Consider the following 25,373-nt stretch of genomic DNA (forward strand, 5'->3'; position numbering starts at 1 on the left):
ATGGGAAGAGGAAGAGAGAACAGATGATAATGATGATGTATATTACATGTATGTTAAGAACCATGTTTTTAATGTTGCTTTGAAAACTGTTGAGCCACCACCTTATAATGGCCTCAGGGGGTGGACATGTTCTAGGAGTGATGTGCAAACTTTAGACTCTGGGGACAATGGTTTACATTGTGGAGTTCATAGACCATCCCCCCTCCCCACTGACTTTGTAGCCACAGCGCCTTCTCTTGACTGCTCTTGGACAGACACACCACCCAGGTGCCCTCCCACCTTTGGAATGCATGACTCAAAGGAAGTCCCACCCACAGGTACTTTCTGTGGCGGCCATCTTACTCCACCCGGAAGGCCTGATAACAATGAGACGACAGATATTCCAAAGCCTAATGCCCAATTAGTTTCTCCACCAGTTTCTATATATCCGGTTGTGACTATGCAAGGACAATATTACACCCCACCTCAGCAATCTACCTCAGCATCTTCCCCACCTCCGACACCAATGTTCCCAGCTCTTACATCACCTGTCCCTCATTCAGGTGAAGGGGCTCCATCTGTTGCCCCATCATATCAACATGTGGATAATGGCAGCTTTGTGTCGGGCCCCCCAGAGGACTGGGATCCTATTTTTGAGAAAATGATTGCCCAGTGTCAGACAGGGGCTGGGGTACTAATCTCTGTGGGTGTAGGGAACATGGTCACTCAGCGGGTGGATGCTATAGTGAATGCTACCAATAGCCACCTGCAGCACAGGGGTGGCCTGGCTAGAGATATTGTCATGGCAGGGGGAGACAGTATTCAAAAGGAAAGTGATAATATTGTATGACGACATGGTCCTTTCCAGCCAGCAATGGTCACAGTTACCGAATCAGGCGATTTACCCTGTAACACTATTATTCATGCAGTGGGGCCCATCTATGACCCTTCCTATCCAGATAATAGTGCACGGCTCTTGTGCCAGACTGTACACGCAGCATTAGACATTGCAAACAAGACTGCTGGCATTAAGACTATAGCACTTCCTTTAATTAGCTCCGGTATCTTTGGATACCCAGTCAGAGCATGTGCAAGGGAGCTAGTACAGACAGTGATAGAAGAGGCCTCTAAGCCTTCTTGCCATCTAACCGAGATATGTCTAGTCAGTAAACAGACTGACACTGCAAGGGCAATGAAAGATGCTTGTCAAACACATGTGACTCCCATCACACCAGTACCAATTAAAAATGATGTGGATGAAGAAAAGTTGCTGCCAAGCCTACCTAGACCACCATCTAATTTAACCCTTAAGCCTATCATACCACCACCTGCTCTTGGCAAACCAGAACCTATCATGTATGTAAAATTCACACCGACTCAAGACATGACACTCTGCAACCAATTGCCAGACCCAGAGAAACAACCCATGCCTTTCTACCGTGCAGTTTTGGCTATTCAGAAGACATACCCAGCTACTTGGCAAGATTTGTCCTCTCTTGTGTCTGTTAAAGCAGGAGATGCATATCATCCACAAGTGCTTGTGGGCAGGGACGGTACATCTCGCTGGTGGCACACTGGGTTAACATAGTGGAAGCCAGGACCCAGTCGGACCTTGGGACGGAACACTTCCTACCGACGCCAAGGATTGCGGGCCCTAGGTCAATCAGCGTTGCCCCCACGGTCTACAGCTTCTGCACCTCATCCTCCTTAGCCTCCTCCTCCTCTTCAGCCTCCATCTCCGAAATGACCACATCAGTCACAAGCTGGAAGCACTGCAGCACTGCCTCGGCCAAGCTGCAACAGGCTGTGCTGAAGCTAATATGCTTGGGTGAAAAGACCCACAATGCTGAAGAGTTGTGGACAGCTCTGAAAGAGCAGGCAGATCTGTGGCTCACACCGCTGAATCTTCAGCCAGGCATGGTCATGTGTGACAATGGCCGGAACCTGGTGGCGGCTCTGAGGCGAGGCGAGCTCAGACACGTACCATGCCTGGCCCATGTGCTTAACCTCGTGGTTCAGCGGTTTCTCAAATCCTACCCGGAGCTGCCAGATCTGCTTGTTAAAGTACGCCACCAGTGTGCCCATTTTAGAAAGTCAGCTACAGCTTCCGCCGCCCTTGCAGTGCTTCAGCAGCGTTTGCAGCTACCGGCTCACAGACTGCTGTGTGATGTCCCCACGCGTTGGAACTCTACACTGCAGATGTTGGGAAGGAATTGTGAGCAGAAGAGGGCAGTTGTTGACTACCAGCATCAACAAGGCCGTCGGTATTCAGTTCAGACTCCACACATAAGACCTCAGGAGTGGACATGGATGTCAGACATATGTACCATCCTCCAAAACTTTGAGGACTCCACCAAGATGGTGAGCGGCGATGACATCACAATTAGCGTCACCATCCCACTTCTCTGTCTTCTGAAACGCTCTCTGCTCACAATCAAAGAGGATGCATTGCAGGCAGAGCATGATGAGATGGAGCAAGGAACCATACAGGGTGATTACACACAGCCCAGCCTCATCTCATCCCAACGTAGATTGGGTGACAATGAGGAAGAGGAGTAGGAAGGACAGGAGCTAGTTTCATGCACTATAGATGGTACTACCTGCACAGCTGTCATACCGTCTGTTCAGCGTGGATGGCCAGAGGACAGAGAGGAGGAGGAGGAGAGCATGGTCAGTCATCCTCTTGGTGAGGACACTGAAGTCTTGCCTGTTAGTAGTCTGGCACGCATGGCTGAGTTTATGTTACGCTGCCTTTCCCATGACCCTCGCGTTCTCAAAATTTTGGGTGACAGTCATTACTGGTTGGTGACACTTCTAGACCCACGCTACAAGGAGAACTTTATATCTGTTATTCCTGAGGCAGACAGGTGTACAAAAATGGGGCAGTACCAGAAGGCCCTTGTTGCGGAACTATTAAGAAAATTCCCATCTGAAAACGCTGGGGGCAGAGGGCACACTTTGTTAGACAACCAAGGAGTACAGGCGAGAGAGACACAACTTCAATCCAGCAGAGGCAGCGGAACACTGTCAAAGTTCTGGGAGAGTTTTCTCAGACCCTCCCATCGCACAGGCCCTGAAGCGCGGGGTACTATCACAAGGAGTGCAAAGTTTGGGAAGATGCTGAGGGAGTACCTTGCCGACCGTACCAACGTCCTCCGTGATTCCTCTGTGCCTTATAATTATTGGGTATCCAAGCTGGATACGTGGAATGAACTGGCTCTCTATGACTTGGAGGTCCTGGCCTGGCCTGCCCTGTCGCCAGCGTTTTATCAGAGCGGGTTTTTAGTGCCGCTGGTGGAATTATAACTGATAAGCGCATCTGCCTGTCAACTGAAAATGCTGACAGGCTGACTCTTATAAAAATGAACAAGGGGTGGATTGGGCCAGACTTCTCATCACCACCAAATGATAGCAGCGTAACATAAACTCCAATCCAGTGTCTTTTCTTGGGAGATGTATTCCCATGCACCTTTTTACACCCACACATGGGTATACACTTACTGATTTTGGCTATTTGCTCTTGTCCTCCTCCTTCTCTTCATCCTCCACCACCATATCACCAGGGTGACCGTGGTCCGTGATGCAACACCCACATAATTTTTTTAAAGGGTGTTTATGATGCCCGTAAAAAATTTTTTTTATACAGTATGTTCATGTATACCCCCCAGGGGTAAATGTTTGTCAGCCCATACACTTAGTGCATGGGCATTACAAGTATAGGAGGCCCGCTGCTTTCTAATGGGAACATTTTTTATGAGGCCCTCCTCCACGTCTCTTCCAAGGGGCATTGAAGTGCCTCCAAATTTTTGGCAGCTCTTGCATTCACTGCATAGGCCAACACTATGGGAGACTCTCTCCTTTCTAATGGGAAATTGTCATTACTGTGGCCCTGCTCTGTGTGTCTTTAAATTCTTAGTGGGGTTTTTCCTAAAATTGGTCAGCCGTTGGACTCACTGCATACCTTATAACTGTATAGCAGACCCTCTCCTTTCTAATGGGAGCATGTCATACCTTGTTACTGTGGCCCTGCTCCGTGTGTCTTTAAATTTTTAGTGGGGTTTTTCCTAAAACTGGTCAGCCGTTGGACTCACTGCATACCCTATAACTGTATAGCAAACCCTCTCCTTTCTAATGGGATCATGTCGTACCTTGTTACTGTGGCCCTGCTCTGTGTGTCTTTAAATTCTTAGTGGGGTTTTTCCTAAAATTGGTCAGCCGTTGGACTCACTGCATACCCTACAACTTTATAGCAGACCCTCTCCTTTCTAATGGGAACATTTCGTACCTTGTTACTGTGGCCCTGCTCTGTGTGTCTTTAAATTCTTTGTAGGGTATTTCTTAAAATTTTTCAGCCGTTGGACTCACTGCATACCCTATAACTGTATAGCAGACCCTCTCCTTTCTAATGGGAACATGTCGTACCTTGTTACTGTGGCCCTGCTCTGTGTGTCTTTAAATTCTTAGTGGGCTTTTTCCTAAAATTGGTCAGCCCTTGCAGTCACAGCATGGGCATTACCACTATAGGAGACTTGCACCTTTATAATGGGAACATTTTTTTTACTGAGACCCTCCTCTATGTCTCTTCAAAGGGGTATTGGGTTGTGTCCAAATTTTTGGCAGCCCTTGCAGTCACTGGATACGCAAAAACAGTATAGGAGACCCACTTGTTAATAATGGGAACAACAAAGCATAACCGGCTGATGGCTGTCTAACAATAGCTAGGGCAGACTGCTGACCTTTTAAGAATAGTGAGGGCCATCTGATGTCCCTATAAAAATAGGCTTTATGACTTTCAGAGTCCCTCCATCATAAATAAAACAGGATGTGTCTGATGATGTGTCACACACCACATTGCCAGATAAGGTTGTAAAATGTTAAAATGACATTTCCCAGTGAATGCATTTGTCTTAAAAAATAACGTAAACAAAACAATAGGATATTTCTTTAGTATAAAAAGCAGCGTCACCAATTTAACCTCAATGTAATCACATTGTTCAGCTCCTGCACCTCCTCCTCCATCTCCGAAATGACCACATCAGTCACAAGCTGACAGTACTGCAGCACTGCCTTGGCCAAACGGCAACAGGCTGTGCTGAAGATAACATGCTTAACGCTTAGGTGACAAACCGCCCAGCTCTGCAGAGTTGTTGAAAGCTGTAACACAGCAGCCTGATCTGTGGCTCTCACCGCTGAACATACAGCCAGGCATGGTCGTGTGTGACAATGGGTGGAATCTGGTGACGGAGAACTGACAGCCGGGGTAGATACGGTTTCCCTCTATGCCAGTCCTTTCACCGAGCTAAAGAATATGGCTGTGGTGAAATACAACTCCCACTGATAAGCTGTTTCAGATTGAAAAACATTGCGCCCACCAGAGGATTTGATTCTGACCTTTCTCACCTGCTCAAGAGCCCCATAGCAGCTGCAAAGTTAGCGCTATCATGAACTCTCCTGAGGTAGAAGCCAAGGCACACCAGAGGATTCTCTGCTGGGACCGTCCAACCCTGCCGAAAAGCAGTCCTAAGAAAAGTGTGTGGGAAGGTTCCCGGACACTCTATGGCTGCTTTTTTACTGAGGAGGAAACACACGCAAACACGGGGAGAACATACAAAGTCCTTGCAGATGTTGACCTTGCTGGGATTTGAACCCAGGATCCCAGCGCTACAAGTCTTCAGTGCTAACCACTGATCCAATGCTGCCATTCACCCTCTAATATCTAACAGGCTGGAGAAACTTGCACCTACTGCCACGCTATCTTCAGCTCCTTTGTGAGAAAATGTATTTGGGCAGCCACTCAGTCTACCAAATAAAATTCCTGAGAAGGAAATTGGGGAAGGCTTCGCTACTGGTACTGGGGCAGTGCTAATACCATGGCGTCGTACCATAGTTTACTGGAAATATTCCAGGCTGGTAGGAGGAAAGCAAATTCCCACAGAAAAGTACCAGCAGTAATATTCAGGCCACATTTCAAGTGCAAGCAGCTTTAGAGGACTTCCTGGGAGAAATGACACGCAGGGTAGATACGGTTTCCCTCTATGCCAGTCTTTTCACTGAGCTAAATACAACTCTCAGCAAAAAAAGTTGTGGACTGGCTCCATACCGTCCCTGGCCACATTCACCTGTCCACGTGTTTGTGGTTAGGCGGTCCTTCCACTGGGGAGGGCATGGGTAATGTTGTGGGACCCATGCTTGTGGAAGGCGGAGACGATACCGGGAAAAATAATGGCGGCTGGGGACCGAGTATGGATACCCAGTCGCCACCGCCATAAGATTGTGGACAGCTTCCGCCTCCATGAGCTTAAAAACCCATATTTCAAGTGCAAGCAGCTGCCCACAAATCTGGCAGTTTAGTGTTGCGACCTGTGGGTGGGTGGGTGGCTGGCTGCATACTTGCACTTACATTCCAAGTAACAGAAAACTAAGCAGATGGTGGCCTCTATCATCATCATGGCCTCACCTCGGCACTATGAACTCTCCTGAAGGAGAAGCCAGGGCCCGCCGGAGGAGTCTCCGGTTCTCTGGTGGGCCCGTCCAACCCTGCCGAAAAGCAGCCCTGGATACGCAATAACAGTATAGGAGACCCACTTGTTAATAATGGGAACAACAAAGCATAGCCGGCTGATGGCTCCCTAACAATAGCTAGGGCAGACTGCTGGCCTTTTAAGAATAGTAAGGGCCATCTGATGTCCCTATAAAAATAGGCTTTATGACTTTCAGAGTCCCTCCATCATAAATAAAACAGGATGTGTCTGATGATGTGTCACACACCACATTGCCAGATAAGGTTGTAAAATGTTAAAATGACATTTCCCGGTGAACTCATTTGTCTTAAAAAATAACGTAAACAAAACAATAGGATATTTCTTTAGTATAAAAAGCAATTTAACCTCAATGTAATCACATTGTTCAGCTCATGCACCTCCTCCTCCATCTCCGAAATGACCACATCAGTCACAAGCTGACAGAACTGCAGCACTGCCTTGGCCAAGCGGCAACAGGCTGTGCTGAAGATAACATGCTTAATGCTTAGGTGACAAACCGCCCAGCGCTGCAGAGTTGTTGAAAGCTGTAACACAGCAGCCTGATCTGTGGCTCTCACCGCTGAACATACAGCCAGGCATGGTCGTGTGTGACAATGGGCGGAACCTGGTGACGGAGAACTGACAGCCGGGGTAGATACGGTTTCCCTCTCTGGTGGGCCCGTCCAACCCTGCCGAAAAGCAGCCCTGGCTAATAAAAGTGTGGGGGAAGGTTTCCGGACACTCTGTGGCTGCTTTTTTAATGTTGATCGGCCATGCTTATGCACGTTATTTCTCAAAATGCATTACAGATCAGGCCATTGTCCAACTCTGTATTCAAGAAATTAAATGCGCAAAGAAAGATGTGTGTGTGTCAAAGCACCACCGACAAGTGCGAGTTGATGTTGGACGGACTGCCATTGCTTCTGCAACAAGCTCAATTACAGGACTTCCTGGGAGAAATGACACCCAGGGTAGATACGGTTTCCCTCTATGCCAGTCCTTTCACCGAGCTAAATACAACTGTCAGCAAAAAAAAGTTGCGGACTGGCTCCGTACCGTCCCTGGCCACATTCACCTGTCCACATGTGTTTGGTTAGGCGGTCGTTCCCAGTAAGTGCACTGGGGGGGCACGGGTAATGTTGTGGGACCCGTGCTTGTGGAAGGCAGAGGCGATACTGGGAAATATATTGGCGGCTGGGGACCGAGTATGGACACCCAGCCGCTGCCGGCATGAGGTTATGAAAAACTTCCGCCTCCACGAGCCTAAAAGGCTACATTTCAAGTGCAAGCAGCTGTCAAAAATTTGGCAGTATAGTATTGCAGCCTGTGGGTGGGTAGGTGGGTGGCTACCTGCATACTTGCGCTTGCATTCCAAGGAATGGAGAAGGGACAAGTGAACGCTGCAGTGGGACAAGGACGTGGACGGTGATTGTTGCAAGTCTGCAACGACAGGTGCATGGCGGGAGGCATCTTCGCATGCGCCAAGCATCTCTTATGATGGGCACACTTTTAGGCAGTGACCTGGGAGTCAGAGATGCTTCCAGAGGTCTTCCCCATGCTGTTCCCACGTCTTTTCAGCACTGTATGCATGTGTCTGATGATGTGTCACACACCACATGGCCAGATAATGTTGTAAAATGTTAAAATGACATTCCCAGGTGAATGCATTTGTGTTGGTTAAAAGCAATGCAAAAGTGTAAAAACGCATCAAAAACGCTACGAGTGAACATAGCCCAAGGTGTGGAGGAGCATTTTTGTTTTTGGTTATTTATTTTGCCTTATATACAAGTCATTACCCTGGAAAGGATGTTCCTTAACATATTTCCCAGGAAAATCCATTTTGGTTTCGTTTTTGTAAGTTTTATTGTGAGTCTGTAAAAGTGGCGTAATACCTCTGACCACGTTGTTGACAGCAGTGATCTGGGAGTCATAGATGCTTCCAGGGGTCTTCCCCATGCTGTTACCATGTCATTTGAGCATTATTCCCATCGATTTGGGCAATTTTTAGGCCCTCTGTAGACCGCCGGGGGGAGCCGCCTGAAAAATGCTCGAGTTTCCCATAGACTTACAATGGGCTCGTTACTCGGGTCGAGCACCCGAGTATTCCAATGTGCTCGACCCGAGCATCGAGCACCCGAGCATTTTAGTGCTCGCCCATCACCATTAATGACGTAAATGATTGATCACTTGGGGCACTTATCATTAATTCTTCAATATTTGTCACAGTTGTTAATAGTAAACTCTCCAACCAATGAGGTAAATGTTATTTGGTAAAAAAAAGACACGCGAGGAATAAATATACACAATATTTCCCATAATATGACTATTATATCTTTGAGGAATGTTCACAAGTGGCATTTTTTTCAGGGTTATTTTTCTGCTGCTAAAACATTGCGTTTTACAGTACCAGCTTAGTGAATGAGATTTCTAAAGTCTCATTCACATGCTGCGTTTTTTTCCTTTTTTTATTTTAAATTTGCAGGATGTTAATTCTTTCAGGGGTTTTGCAGCATTTTTCACCCATTCAAATGAATGAAAAAAAAACAACACAAGTATAAACACTGCAAAAACACAGCAAATAAGTGTGGATTGTATGCAGTGTTTTTCCTGAGTACAACCTGGTTTTTGGTGTGGAAAAAAATGCTGCAAAAACGCAACGTGTGAACATTCCCTTATCCTGGTTGTGTTGTATTTGGAAATAAAACAGTACGGCCAAAAAAGCATATTGCTAGGCAGCAAGTATGTGTGTAGAGCCACTCCTTGAAGATTCCATCACAAGATTCCATGATGACATCACAGGTCATGGTCGGGCATTATGACATCACAGCTCACAGTCACTATATATACAATGTACACAGGGTCGCGGCTGCCTTTGTTGGCTTCATAGTGACTGAGCGCACTTGCAGTTTCTCGCTATTCTATAGTGACTGATCGCACTTGCAGTTTCTCGCTATCCCATAGTGACTGAGCGCACTTGCAGTTTCTCGCTATTATATATAGTGACTGATCGCACTTGCAGCTTCTATGGCTGAATTACTTTTGGACAATCTTCAAGTAGAAGCTCTATGGGAGATTCTTACCACCAATCGCCCTGAGATTGTGCTTCAACCACCCGATGGCGTCCTCAGCTTCACTCACCGGCTGGTGGTGGAGCTTGTAAGGGACTGCCTGACCAAATACCACCGAGGTCATCTCACCTCAGAGTATCTGACGGATTTACCTCAGAACATCAGGACATTACTACAGCAGGTAAGTGGCGGAAGCTCCGCATAAAACTTCTCAATAATGGATAATAATGGTGGGATAGAAGCAGGGGCTGATTAAGAGTAGCCAGGGCCCTGGGCAGTTTAGGAGCCGTGGGCCCCCAGCACCCGATGTATCACATGACATGGCACAAGATTGCCTTTGATAGATCATGTGATAAGTCACGCGATTAACATGCAGGTGCTCGGGTGCACTACACATAACAGAGCGCTATACATAATAGAGCAGGGGTGGGAAAGTAATATTACTGAGGGGCCACATGAGAGATGTGACTGTTGTGTAGGCCGAATCAATAGGCTGAAATTAATTCTGCTCAATATTAACATATTAATTATATTTTATATTATTAACTGTATCACTTATTATTGAGCAGAATTAAGTGTGCTGGCATCCCCCTACATACAGTAAGAGCCCACACACATACCCTATATACAGTAAGAGCCCACACACAGCACCCTTTATACAGTAAGAGCCCATACATAGCACCAATGTACAGTATGAGCTCACACACAGAATCCTATTTAGAGTATGAGCCCTCACATAGCTCACTATATACAGCCTAGCTCTCACATAGCCCTCTATATACAGCCTAGCTCTCACATAGCCCTCTATATACAGCCTAGCTCTCACATAGCCCTCTATATACAGCATGAGCCCTCACATAGCCCGCTATAAATAGCTGAGCCCTCACATAGCCCCCTATATACAGCATGAGCCCCCACACACTTTAAATATTGCTTGGCAGCATGTATTTGTGCAGAGCAGCCGCTATAAGATTCCATCACAAGATTCCATGATGACATCACTAGTGATGGTCGGCCATTATGACATCAGAGCTCACAGTCACTGTGTACAATCTACACAGGGTCATGGCTGCCGTTGTTGGCTCCATAGTGACTGAGCACTTGCAGTTTCTCGCTATGGAACATTAGGACATTCCACAGCAGGTAAATGGTGGACGCTCCGCACAAGTCTTCTCCACAATAATGGATAATAATGGTGGGATAGAAGCTTCTTCTTTCTTCCAATATAAAACAGGACAAGACCCCAGATATGTAGTCAATGTATCTGCAGAGAGGAGCAGACGTCAGATACAATGGCCGCCTCCATTGTGATCTTTCTCATCTCGAGATTTTTCATTTGTGTTTCTTTTCTTCTTTATAGGCTGAAAAAAGATCTCAATATGGAGATTTGTCTTTTGTTAAAGAACTGGCCGAAAAAATCCTGTGTGTACTGGAAGGTCCGGCCCGCTCATCGGAACGCCCGGTAAGGATCCATCATCTTTAATATCACACGTCCTTGTTTTCTGATCTTCTCCAGATCACCAGCCAGATATCAGAAGATCTGGTGTTAGATCTTATCGGCCTCCCTGTCAGCCCCTGGCAAGCACAGGAGGTAATATGGCCGCCTGTCTCTGCTGATGGCAGTCTGTATTCTGCTGATGTAGTCACAGCTCAGTGGTGGGAAGTCTGTATTTCCGCCTCTGTCTCCCTCTATTATCCATATTAATGTTTTTGCAATGTTACCTCATCTTAATCCATTTTATCTGAGAAAAGTCCTCATGATGGCGTCTGATCTGTATAGTTACAGTTGGTGCGTCTGTAAATGCAGGTTCAGTCCTTCCTGATTTGTGGATTTGGTGATTTAGTGGAAGGTTCATCGTGTTAATTCTATATATTCTATCAATCAGGAGACACCAGAAGGCGACACCGAAGATGAGCAAAATGTGACCCCAGAAACCCCTGACCCTAATACGAGTCAGCCGGGACCGAGCAGCGATCTGACTACAGGTGAGCCGATCACACAACCTTCTACAGGAAAAATCCGGATATTATAGAGAACAGGGGATCATTTCACATTTACTCTTTCCACTCTCTAATCAAACATAAAGAGAGCCAAAATGAAAAACTTGGAAAAAGTCACGAGCCAATCAGTATACTGGGTACCACAAAGTCCTCCATAATGAATAATGGGTCCCACATAGTCCTCCATGCAGAATAATGGGCCCCACATAGTGCTCCATGCAGAATAATGGGCCCCACATAGTCCTCCATACAGAATAATGGGCCCCACATAGTCCTCCATACAGAATAATGCCCCACATAGTCCTCCATACAGAATAATGGGCCCCACAAAGTCCTCCAAACAGAATAATCGGCCCCACAAAGTCCTCCATACAGAATAATGGGCCCCAGATAGTCCTCCATACAGAATAATGGGTCCCACAAAGTCATCCATACAGAATAATGTGCCCCAGATAGCCCTCCATGCAGAATAATGGGCCCCACATAGTGCTCCATGCAGAATAATTGGCCCCACATAGTGCTCCATGCAGAATAATGGGCCCCACATAGTCCTCCATACAGAATAATGGGCCCCACATAGTCCTCCATGCAGAATAATGCCCCACATAGTCCTCCATACAGAATAATGGGCCCCACAAAGTCCTCCAAACAGAATAATCGGCCCCACAAAGTCCTCCATGCAGAATAATGGGCCCCAGATAGTCCTCCATACAGAATAATGGGTCCCACAAAGTCATCCATACAGAACAATGTGCCCCAGATAGCCCTCCATGCAGAATAATGGGCCCCACATAGTCCGGCACACAGTATAATGGGCACCACATAGTACTCCATACAGTATAATGGGCACCACATAGTCCTCCATACGGAATAATGGGCCCCACATAGTCCTCCATACAGAATAATGGACCCCACATATTCCACCGTACAGAATAATAGGCCTCACATAGTCCTCCATACAGAATGATGGCCCCACATAGTCCTCCATACAATATAATGGCCCCACATAGTACTCCATAAAGAATAATGGCCCCACATAGTACTCCATAAAGAATAATGGCCCCACACAGTCCTCCTTACGGAATAATGGCCCCACATAGTGCTGCATACAGAATAATGGCCCCACACAGTCCTCCACACAATATAATGGCCCCACATAGTCTTCCATACAGGATAATTGACCCCACATAATCCTCCATACAGAATAATGGGCCCCACATAGTCCTCCATACAGAATAATGAGCCCCACATAGTCCTCCGTAGAGAATAATGGGCCCCACATAGTCCTCCATACAGTATTATGGGCCCCACATCGTCCACCGTAGAGTATAAAGGGCCCCACATAGTCCTCCATAGAGAATAATAGGCCCCAGATAGTCCTCCATACAGTATAATGGGCCCCACATAGTGCTCCATACAGAATAATGGGCCCCACATAGTCCTCCATAGAGAATAATGGGCTCCACATAGTCCTCCATACAGTATTATGGGCCGCACATAGTCCACCATACAGTATAAAGGGCCCCACATAGTCCTTCATAGAGAATAATAGGCCCCACATAGTCCTCCATACAATATTATGGGCCGACATAGTCCTCCATAAAGTATTATGGGCCCCACATAGTCCTCCATATAGAATAATAGGCCCCACATAGTCCTCCATACAGTATAATGGGCAACACATAGTCCTCCATACAGAATAATGGCCCCACATAGTCCTCCATAAAGAATAATGGGCCCACATAGTCCTCCATACGGAATAATGGGCCCCACATAGTCCTCCATACAGAATAATGGGCCCCACATAGTCCTCTATACAGTATAATGGGCACCACATAGTCCTCCATACAGAATAATGGGCTCCACATAGTGCTCCATACAGTATAATGGCCCCACATAGTCCTCCATACAGTATAATGGGACCACATAGTCTTCTATACAGTATAATGGCCCCACATAGTCTTCCATACAGTATAATGGGCCCCACATAGTCCTCCATACAGTATAATGGGACCACATAGTCCGTCCTCCGTGCATTATAATGGGCCCCACATAGTCCTCAATACAGTATAATGGGCCCCACATAGTCCTTCATACAGAATAATGGGCCCCACATAGCCCTCCATACAGTACTATGGGCACCACATAGCCCTCCATACAGAATAATGGGCTCAACATAGTGCTCCATACAGAATAATGGGCCCCACATAGCCCTCCATACAGTATAATGGGCACCACATAGCCCTCCATTCAGAATAATGGGCCCCACATAGTCCTCTATACAGTATAACGGGCCCCACATAGTCCTCCATACAGTATAATGGGCCCCACATAGTCCTCCATACAGAATAATGGGCCCCACATAGCCCTCCATACAGTATAATGGGCACCACATAGCCCTCCATTCAGAATAATGGGCCCCACATAGTCCTCTATACAGTATAATTGGCCCCACATAGTCTTCCATACAGTATAATGGGCCCCACATAGCCCTCCATACAGAATAATGGGCACCACATAGCCCTCCATACAGAATAATGGGCCCCACATAGTCCTCCATACAGTATAATGGGCCCCACATAGTCCTCCATACAGAATAATGGCCCCACATAGTCCTCCATACAGAATAATGGGCCCCACATAGTCCTCCATACAGTATAATGGGCCCCACATAGTCCTCCATACAGAATAATGGGCCCCACATAGCCCTCCATACAGTATAATGGGCACCACATAGCCCTCCATTCAGAATAATGGGCCCCACATAGTCCTCTATACAGTATAATTGGCCCCACATAGTCCTCCATACAGTATAATGGGCCCCACATAGCCCTCCATACAGAATAATGGGCACCACATAGCCCTCCATACAGAATAATGGGCCCCACATAGTCCTCCATACAGTATAATGGGCCCCACATAGTCCTCCATACAGAATAATGGCCCCACATAGTCCTCCATACAGAATAATGGGCCCCACATAGTCCTCCATACAGAATAAGGGGCCCCACATAGCCCTCCATACAGAATAATGGGCACCACATAGTCCTCCATACAGAATAATGGGCCCCACATAGTCCTCCATACAGAATAAGGGGCCCCACATAGCCCTCCATACAGAATAATGGGCCCCACATCGTCCTCCATACAGAATAGTCATTTCTCCATTATATTGCTGTATTATGTCTGTAGGATTAATATCCTCTAATACATTTTATTTCTTCATCATTTTATCACTATTTTAGAAACAACTGAGCTGTTGGATCCTGACAGTGTAATCTTAGAGATCCCGGAGATCCAAGAACCTGCCGGTGTAAGTATTATAGAGGGAGATGTCGGTGTATCACCAGATCACGGGGTGTAAATGACCCGTCCAGTATTATCCCCCATATAACCAGGGGGCGCCTCTATTATTAGAGGAGATGACACTATTGCATTAGATAATAGCGTTTATATTATAGGGAATCCGTCAGCAGGTTTCTGCTCACCTATCGGATCAGTGACATCAGCTGGGACATAATATAGGAGGAGACGTTTCTGCATCTGGAGATTTTCTCCAGCAGCTTCTAGATCTTAATATCATTTCTTCTTCTTCTTCTTTTCTAGGACTTGATGGAATCATTGATCCCGGCGAGAAAGCCGCGTATGAGCGACTACGAAACATCTAAGCTGATCAGCAGCGGATCTTTTGGGTGAGATTTCAGTTGGCATAAGCCACATTTCTCAGGGTTCCCTATGACAATGCTTCAGCCTCTGTGCTCTGCCATTCAGTGTTATCATAGGGACATGATCTGAGGTGAAAGGTGATAATGTGACCTGGGTGAGGGTCCGGCAGACGTGGCATTGTGCAGACTTCCCATAGGTGATAATGTGACCTAGGTGAGGGTATGGCAGGCGTAGCATTGTGCAGACATCCATAGGTGACAATGTGACCTGGGTGAGGGTGTGGAAGATGTGGCATTTTGCAGACCTCCCACAGGTGATAATGTGACCTGGGTGAGGGTCTGGCAGACTTGGCATTGTGCAGACCTCCCACAGGTGATAATGTGACCTAAGTGGGTGTCCGGCAGACGTGGCATTGTGCAGACTTCCCACAGGTAATAATGTGACCTGGGTGAGGGTCTGGCAGACGTGGCATTGTGCAGACTTCCCATAGATGATAATGTGACCTGGGTGAGGGTCTGGCAGACGTGGCATTGTGCAGACCCTCCCATAGATGGTCTATGTAGTATTATTTCATGTATTTCTAGATGTGGATTTCCAGTAATGGTCGGACTTCTGGTATTAAACATTAGAACAGAAGATCATATAATGACTTCTATAGAAGGACTGTTAATAAGGATTCACTATAAACCATGGTTTCTTCTTCTCTCCAGGTCCGTCCACTTAGTTCACCATAAAGACTCACAGAAGATCTTCGCTATGAAGAAAATTTCCAAGCGGGACCTGGATACTCCAAAACATGTGGAAGGGGCCTATCTGGAGAGGGACATCCTGACATTCGCTGACTGTCCCTTTGTGACCTCCATGCTCTGCTCCTTCCCTACTAGATCTCACCTGTGTATGGTCATGGAGTATGTAGGAGGTAGGACATGTACATGTATTATATTCAGCCCATGTCTGCTGACATCTTATCACCGCTCATATCATTAGGCCTTGTCCCCGTGGACGGTTACATCCCCGCAGAGCATTTACTATAGATATTATGGAAAGTCATTGATGTGTGTGATCTCCCTGTATGTCCGCACTGAGCACGTCAGTATCGCCAGCTGTAGACGAGATGAGACATCACTCTATTAGTGACATGGACGACATCTCACCATGACCTCAGACTAATATTCTGTGCTCTATACATTATATCTGTATATATTCTCTCCTGCCCCAATGTCTCCGCTCACTTCTCATGATCCATCGTGGTGATCTGCTGTATAAACCCCTCACCGCTCATATTTCCTTTCTTCTATAGGTGGAGACTGTGGGACCCTCCTAAGCACCAAGGGTCCTTTATCTGTCCCCTTGGCCCGCCTGTACTTTGCAGAAGCGATACTTGCTGTGGAATACCTGCACAGCTATGGTGTGTTGCATAGAGACCTGAAACCAGAGAAGTAAGTGCCCCCTGTAGTATAATAAAGGGGGGAAGTTATTTATTACCACACAGCCTGTGAGACTAAAACCATCTTCTCTTTCACAGCCTCCTGATTACACCGGCTGGACACATTAAAGTCGCCGATTTTGGGATTTCAAAAGTTGGTGTCATGATACCAGAAACCAACACCCACAGGGAATCATTGGAGGACATCGCCAGAGAGTTCCAGGACCATGAGGTTGGCATCACTTACAGGAACTTAGATGGTTCTTTACAAATCTCATCACACTATTGTCTCTTCTCTACGTTCTTCATTTCTAGAGAACTTTTCCACTGATATTTTATCTTCTGTCATTGGCTTTTTATGTAGAGAACTTGTCATAATAATAATTTCATTGATTCTTATCTTTATCTTCTGTTGGTTTCCAGGACTGTGGCACCCCGCTCTACATGGCCCCAGAAATCATCCTGAAGAAAGGCTATGGAAGACCTGCGGACTGGTGGTCAATGGGGATCATCCTGCATGAGTTTCTGGTGGGATATGTACCATTTCATGGGGATTCCCTATCTGAGCTCTATAAAAATATTGTCACTGGTAAGTAGAATAATCCGATCATTGCTTTGACTGGTTACATGAATTTAGTTATTTCCTCTACTTTATCTTACAGTCCAAAACAGAGGTTTTATTTTCTGTAATTTTCTATATAACAGGAGACATAATTTGGGATTGGGATCGCTCTCCTCCCCCCGATGCTCAGGACCTCATTAATGACCTGCTCAGAACAAATCCTGCACAAAGACTTGGGACAGGTAACTGATATACTGTATTAGCATTAATATTCACTTTTTACAACGAGGACTCATCGCTCCTGTCCATGTGGATCAGCACTCCTCTATCTGCTTGCCTATTTCTAGTTCTCCATAATATAACTTTTAGTTTGTTTCCTTCGGTTTTGTCATTACTTAAGATATACTGTTCAGATATGGAGCAGCCTCTAGCAATGTCCGCATCACTTTTGTTTTTCTTTTTCCAGGAGGAGCATTTGAGATCAAGAGTTATCCATTCCTGAGTGACTTAGAATTTGAAAACCTTCTAAGTCAGAAGCCAGAGTACATTCCTCGGCTTGTGTCAGATATGGACACCAGCTTATTTATCAGTAAGTAGAAGACATCATCTAGACTAAGCGGCTGTTTGTCTCATCTTCCATAATATGTGACAATCGGTTCCCATTAATAGTAGCGATAAATGGTGACTGTGTTATACTGACAACCACTAATAACACTTCATTACCTATGTATTGTAGATCACGCTGATACAGACAAGCCTATTGTCTCAGAGGAGGAGGACACAAGTGAGGATAATGAGAGCCTTTTCTTCCAAAATTTTACAACATCCTCTAAAAGGCTTTCTAAAGTAAGTGATCAATAAATCCAGAATACATAAAAAGACCTCTAAAAGTAAAAAATAGAATTTCATATCTTATTTTTGTCCTTATTTAGCTCTGTACCACCGTTATCAAGTCCCCTCCAGAGTGTACCCCGGCATCCAGCAGAAACATCTCAGAAATGTGAGTAGATTGTGGAGTCATTACTGGGAGCTCCAGACTAATATATGTGCACAACACCAAATATAGGACATAAATACCATCATATCGAATGCAGCATCCACCGCCACATGATCAGCGGTCATTGCGCTTTTGGCTTCAGAATCCGCTGGAGATAACAGCCCATAATTGCTGCCGGTCAGGCATTGTTAGTATTGCCCACATTGTGGGACAGATGTAGTATTACCTGCTGGCCATTATTGGTAGTTGTTTTCCGCTCTGCTCCATAGAAGGTAGTTTTGAGCAGGAGACTTCCCCACTATGACTTTCATATGTCCTATTAGGCCTTATAGTCAGGGTTCTTCTAGTGAGACAATCCCATTTATACTGAATTTACTTGTGATTGACACGTTTTTCTTCTTCCTAACAGGCAGAAAGGATCTTCTCCTGAATCTGCTAGAGACGATGCTATAACCAGCTTGCCGTCCTCGTCCCCATTGTCAGGTATGTACATGTCTATAGCACAAACAATGTGAATGTTATCATCAACGGTGAAATATTTCCACATGGTTTTTCTGTAATAGGTCTCCTATGTTATCTATGTTCCATGGATCCCAATTACTTTGCCCATGGGCCCATACTGTGTCTCCATTTCTGTAACTTTGTACAGTATTATCATGGATTCTATGATACATTGTTGCATCCAGTAACCTCTGTCATCATAATGAGACATCGTCTCCTATAGTAGAATATCGCTCATTAGGGATGCACCACATGGCGGCACACAGGGCGCTCACTGCTCCATATTAGTGACACATCTAATGCCCCTCATATGAGGTCATGTCCGGTATATAGGACTTATTCTGCCCTATTGTGTAATACCAGATTGTCAGGACTATAGGGGACAGGACTAGAACAATCTATATACTATATACAGGAGCGATACAAAGCAGATCCCATAACAATATGTCTTTAGTGAGTTGTTGTTTTTTCTTCTTTCTGATCAGAATTTCCAGCTGATGACGAAAAATCAGAAAATGGGAAAAAGGGGAAAAAGAGACGAGGTAAGTGTGAGAGTCATCTCCATGTTGTGTGATGTCGTCAGTGAGAATAATTCATGTGGAGCAGATGTCATCTGTCGGAGATGGGATTGTCACATGTATGATGGCTGACGATGATCCCTGACCTCTGTGTGATGAGATTCCTCTGCGTCCGGCCACAGTGACCGCACAGTAGTATCATGTCATATGGAGTCCCATCACTTACATTATATTTCCTTCTCTTCTCATAGGTTCCATCTTCCGCCGGATCTTATCATCCTGCCGGCGTGGATTATCCAGGGCTGCTCGCGTATTTGCGTGTTGTCACCGTTCCCCTAGAGACATCTAAAAGACGGTAAACCTCCGCATCCAGCTCCCTGAAGTCCAGCAGATCCACCATCACTGCTGGAGCTGTACAGAAGGACCTTCACCATCTACCGGTGGCCTTCTGACTGTTACATCTCTGCCGGGACAATCTCAGTATCACCTCTGTCACCAGGCTCCACGGTATTCATACTGCTCGCAGACGTGGCGGTTACTGATCACCTGGTATCTGACCCCGGCTGTTTTCCTGATTATAAGTTTGCCTACTGATTCTGTTCCTGGTTTTGTCCCTCCCTTCTATTCTATTATTAATAAAAAAAAAATACAATTATTATTACTGAGATCTTGGTTCATCCATCAAACTTTACTCTGCATTTTGTTAACTGATAAAAATAATTTATTAACACTTCTGCTTTTAAAAGGATATATACAGTATGCTTATAGTATATATACAGTATGCTGATTATATATACATGGTGACAAAGTCACTGGCAAAGTGCTGGAGGGGAGGTATGTTTCACTGAGGCTATTAGCTTCAGTGATTTGAAACCCATAAGTTTTACACCAGCACACTATGTGTTGAGAGGGATTAATCGGCCATTTTAAGGGCTGGGTTTTTGTGAATGACCATAGAACGGGTTGGGAGGTCATTCATCATATCTCCACCCCTGGGTGAGGACTAGGATATATATAGACGGCCTTCTAAGGCATTCAGTGTTCAGTAGGGCTGTAGAGAGGAACTCCAGCGCTTTGTGTCCTGAGAAGGAAAAGCTGAACTAGTGGATGGTTGTTCTCCTGAGCAGGCAGATCCCCACAGCAACACGGCTGTATGTTATGTTTTGTTTTTCCTTAGGTCAGAAAGCACGTATTTATTTTTGCTAACTCTTCACTGGCTTATGCAGCATCTTCAAATAAACCAGTGAGAGACTTAAGGAGACAGTGCTCCGGTGGCTACTTCTGTGTGCAACTGAGTGGGCCGATCTACCATCGTATATATAAGGCGGCATGCGTGTCTCTGTCTGAAGCTTCGATAGACTGCGCATGTGTGATGCGCAGCCTGGCTCCAGAGAGAAGCAGGCATCCAGCCGTTACAGGTAAGAGGAGGTGTATGGCGCCGGAGATCGCGGGATGCGTAGACACTGAACGCATACCGCGATCTCCGGCGCCATACTTACATACTTACCTGACCGGGAGGAGCGTTGTCGCGGCGCCTCTCTTCGCTGGAGACCGGGGGCGGAGTGAAGGCGTCAGATCGACGCATGCGCATTGCGCTATCCGGCGCCATTTTACTGAAGACACATTTACAGTGTGTCTTCAGAAAAATGGCGCCGGACAGCGCGGTGCTCCAGCGCCGCACTTCTCCCTCGGCCTCCGGCAGAAGAGGACGCAGCAGTGCTGGAGTAGAGAGAAGAAAGGTGAGTATAACTGTTTTTTTTTGTGTATGTGTGTACAGTGTGAAAGGGATGAGGGGGCCACACATAACAGGATTGTGGGGTGAGGGGACCATGCATATATCAGGATTGGGGGGTGAGGGGTACCACATATACCAGGATTGGGAGGTGAGGGGTACCACACATACCAGGATTGGGGGTGAGGGGTACCACGCATACCAAGATTGGGGGTGAGGGGTACCACACATACCAGGATTGTGGGGTGAGGTGTACCACGCATACTAGGATTTGGGGGGTGAGGGGTAACACACATACCACGATTGGGGGTGAGGGGTACCACGCATACCAACATTGGGCGGTGAGGGGTGCCACACATACCAGGATTGGGGGGTGAGGAGTGCCACACATACCAGGATTGGGCGGTGAGGGGTACCACGCATACCAGGATTTGGGGGGTTAGGGGTGCCACGCATACCAGGATTGGGGAGTGAGGGGTGCCACGTATACCAGGATTGGGGGGTGAGGGGTAACACGCATAACAGGATTGGGGGGTGAGGGGTAACACGCATACCAGGATTGGGGGGTGAGGGGACCATGCATACCAGGATTGAGGGTGAGGGGTGCCACGCATACCGGGATTGGGGATGAGGGGTGCCATGCATACCGGGATTGGGGATGAGGGGTGCCACGCATACTGGGATTGGGGATGAGGGTTGCCACGCATATTGGTATTGGGGGATGAGGGGTGCCACGCATACCGGGATTGGGGATGAGGGGTGCCACGCATACCGGGATTGGGGGGTGAGGGGTGCCATGCATACCGGGATTGGGGGTGAGGGATGACACGCATACCGGGATTGGGGATGAGGGGTGCCACGCATACCGGGATTGGGGATGAGGGGTGCCACACATACCGGGATTGGGGATGAGGGGTGCCATGCATACCGGGATTGGGGATGAGGGGTGCCACGCATACCGGGATTGGGGATGAGGGGGGGTGCCACACATACAAGGATTGGGATGAGGGGTGCCACTCATGCCGGGATTGGGGATGAGGGGTGCCACGCATGCCGGGATTGGGGATGAGGGGTGCCACGCATGCCGGGATTGGGGATGAGGGGTGCCACGCATGCCGGGATTGGGGATGAGGGGTGCCACGCATACCGGGATTGGGGATGAGGGATGGAGTGCCATGCATACCGGGATGAGGGATGGCGTACCATGCATACCAGGATGAGGGATACCATACACACCAGGATAGTGATGAGGGGTACCATACATACCAGGATAGGGATGAGGGGTGCCACGCATACCAGGATAGGGATGAGGGGTGCCACGTATACCAGGATTGGGGATGAGGGGTGCCACGCATACCAGGATAGGGCGTAAGGGGTGCCACGCATACCAGGATTGGGGGTGAGGGGTGCCACGCATACCAGGATTGGGGGTGAGGGGTGTCAAGCATACCAGGATTGGGGGTGAGGTGTACCACGCATACCAGGATTGGATGGTGGGGACAGGATGGGGACAGCACAAATACAAGGAGGGGGGCAGCACATACCAGCATGGGAGACCATATACCAATAAAAATGCTGTCCACCCGGGCGTAGAACGGGTTCAATAGCTAGTAGTATATATATACTGAATGCATATACTGAATTTTTCGGACTATAAGACGCACCGGACCATAAGACGTACCTAGGTTTTAGAGTAGGTAAATAGAAAAAAAATGTAAGCAAAAAATGTGGTCATTATGCCCTGTTAAGGGGGAGGGGGTCTGCTGCTTACACTGTTATAGGGGTAATGTCCCCCAATTCTGTTAATATCCCCCATCCTGGTATATTTATATATACACTGCTCAAAAAAATAAAGGGAACAATCAAATAACACATCCTAGATCTGAATGAATGAAATATTCTCATTGAATACTTTGTTCTGACAACAAAATCACACAAAAATCATCAATGGAAATCAAATTTATTAACCAATGGAGGCCTGGATTTGGAGTCACCCCCAAAATTAAAGTGGAAAAACACACTACAGGCTGATCCAACTTTGATGTAATATCCTTAAAAAAAGTCAAAATGAGTCTCAGTATTTTGTGTGGCCTCCACGTGCCTGCATGACCTCCCTACAATGCCTGGGCATGCTCCTGATGAGGCTGAGTATTGTGTGTGGCCTCCACGTGCCTGTATGACCTCCCTACAACGCCTGGGCATGCTCCTGATGAGGCTCAGTATTGTGTGTGGCCTCCACGTGCCTGTATGACCTCCCTACAACGCCTGGGCATGCTCCTGATGAGGCTGAGTATTGTGTGTGGCCTCCACGTGCCTGTATGACCTCCCTACAACGCCTGGGCATGCTCCTGATGATGCTGAGTATTGTGTGTGGCCTCCACGTGCCTGTATGACCTCCCTACAACGCCTGGGCATGCTCCTGATGAGGCTGAGTATTGTGTGTGGCCTCCACGTGCCTGTATGACCTCCCTACAACGCCTGGGCATGCTCCTGATGAGGCTGAGTATTGTGTGTGGCCTCCACGTGCCTGTATGACCTCCCTACAACGCCTGGGCATGCTCCTGATGAGGCTGAGTATTGTGTGTGGCCTCCACGTGCTTGTATGACCTCCCTACAACGCCTGGGCATGCTCCTGATGAGGCTCAGTATTGTGTGTGGCCTCCACGTGCCTGTATGACCTCCCTACAACGCCTGGGCATGCTCCTGATGAGGCTGAGTATTGTGTGTGGCCTCCACGTGCCTGTATGACCTCCCTACAACGCCTGGGCATGCTCCTGATGAGGTTGCGGATGGTCTCCTGTGGGATCTCCTGCCAGACCTGGACTAAAGCATCCGCCAACTCCTGGACAGTCTGTGGTGCAACGTGACATTGGTGCATGGAGCAAGACATGTCAAATGAGCAATAAAAGAGAAGAAATCCGGCACCACCTCTGCTTTAAATACACCTCTCATTCAATGAAATGAAACTCCCGGATACATGGTGGTGCATGTCCAAGTAAACAGTCTAGTAATGCAGAAGCAAAAATAAAGGTAGCACTCAACAAAAGTTCCGAAGATGTCCTTTATTAGTACTAACAGTACATGTTGTCTGGTGGCATAGGATGGAGACCCCTAAGGGTTTGCGGGGGAGTGAGAGAGAGGACGATGGCCGTTTCGCTCCCTTCCGGAGCTTGAACGGGTCCCAGGGAGCAAGACATGATGTCCCAGATGTGCTCAATCGGATTCAGGTCTGGGGAACGGGCGGGCCAGTCCATAACTTCAATGCCTTCATCTTGCAGGAACTGCTGACACACTCCAGCCACATGAGGTCTGGCATTGTCCTGCATTAGGAGGAACCCAGGGCCAACCGCACCAGCATATGGTCTCACAAGGGGTCTGAGGATCTCATCTCAGTACTTAATGGCAGTCAGGCTACCTCTGACGAGCACATGGAGGGCTGTGCGGCCCTCCAAAGAAATGCCACCCCACACCAATACTCACCCACTGCCAAACCGGTCATGCTGAAGGATGTTGCAGGCAGCAGATCGTTCTCCACGGTGTCTCCAGACTCTGTCACGTCTGTCACATGTGCTCAGTGTGAACCTGCTTTCATCTGTGAAGAGCACAGGGCGCCAGTTGCCACTTTGCCAATCCTGGTGTTCTGTGGCAAATGCCAAGCGTCCTGCACGGTGTTGGGCTGTGAGTACAACCCCCATCTGTGGACGTCGGGCCCTCATACCACCCTTATGGAGTTGGTTTCTAACCGTTTTTGCAGACACATCCACATTTGTGGTCAGCTGGAGGTCATTTTGCAGGGCTTTGGCAGTGATCCTCCTGTTCCTCCTTGCACAAAGGCGGAGGTAGCGGTCCTGCTGCTGGGTTGTTGCCCTCCTACGGCTCCCTCCACGTCTCCTGGTGTACTGGCCTGTCTTCTGGTAGCGCCTCCAGCCTCTGGACACTACGCTGACAGACACAGCAAACCTTCTTTCCACAGCTCGCATTGATGTGCCATCCTGGAAGAGCTGCACTACCTGAGCAACTTCTGTGGGTTGTAGAGTCCATCTCAAGCTACCACGAGTGTGAAAGCACAACCAACATTCAAAAGTGACCAAAACATCAGTCAGAAAGCATTGGTACTGTGATGTGGTCTGTGGTCCCCACCTGCAGAACCACTCCTTTATTGAGAGTGTTTTGATAATTGCCAATAATTTCCATCTATTGTCTATTCCATTTGCACAACAGCATGTGAAATTGATTGTCAATCAGTGTTGCTTCCTAAGTGGACAGTTTGATTTCACAGAAGCTTGATTTACTTGGAGTTATATTCTGTTGTTTAAGGGTTCCCTTTATTTTTTGAGTAGTGTGTATATATATATATATATATATATATATATATATATACTGTGGCTCTGGGTGGTGGGGG

At 47.2% G+C, this 25,373-nt stretch overlaps 1 protein-coding gene across 1 annotated transcript; it reads left to right on the forward strand.

Annotated features, from left to right (window-relative positions):
• Window positions 1–16,766: 16,766 nt before the first annotated feature.
• Window positions 16,767–17,812, forward strand: LOC141213284 (microtubule-associated serine/threonine-protein kinase 3-like; the record flags this gene model as incomplete). The annotated part of the gene is made up of 4 exons (XM_073665173.1): window positions 16,767–16,893; window positions 17,085–17,250; window positions 17,367–17,465; window positions 17,690–17,812. Coding segments are annotated over exons 1-4 (457 nt in total), but the record flags the coding sequence as incomplete, so codon positions are not given.
• Between the last annotated feature and the right edge of the window lie 7,561 nt (window positions 17,813–25,373).

Source organism: Phyllobates terribilis, unplaced genomic scaffold (assembly GCF_046119375.1).
Source record: "Phyllobates terribilis strain yellow unplaced genomic scaffold, ASM4611937v1 Scaffold_192__1_contigs__length_3615891, whole genome shotgun sequence".
Classification (NCBI taxonomy): domain Eukaryota; kingdom Metazoa; phylum Chordata; class Amphibia; order Anura; family Dendrobatidae; genus Phyllobates; species Phyllobates terribilis.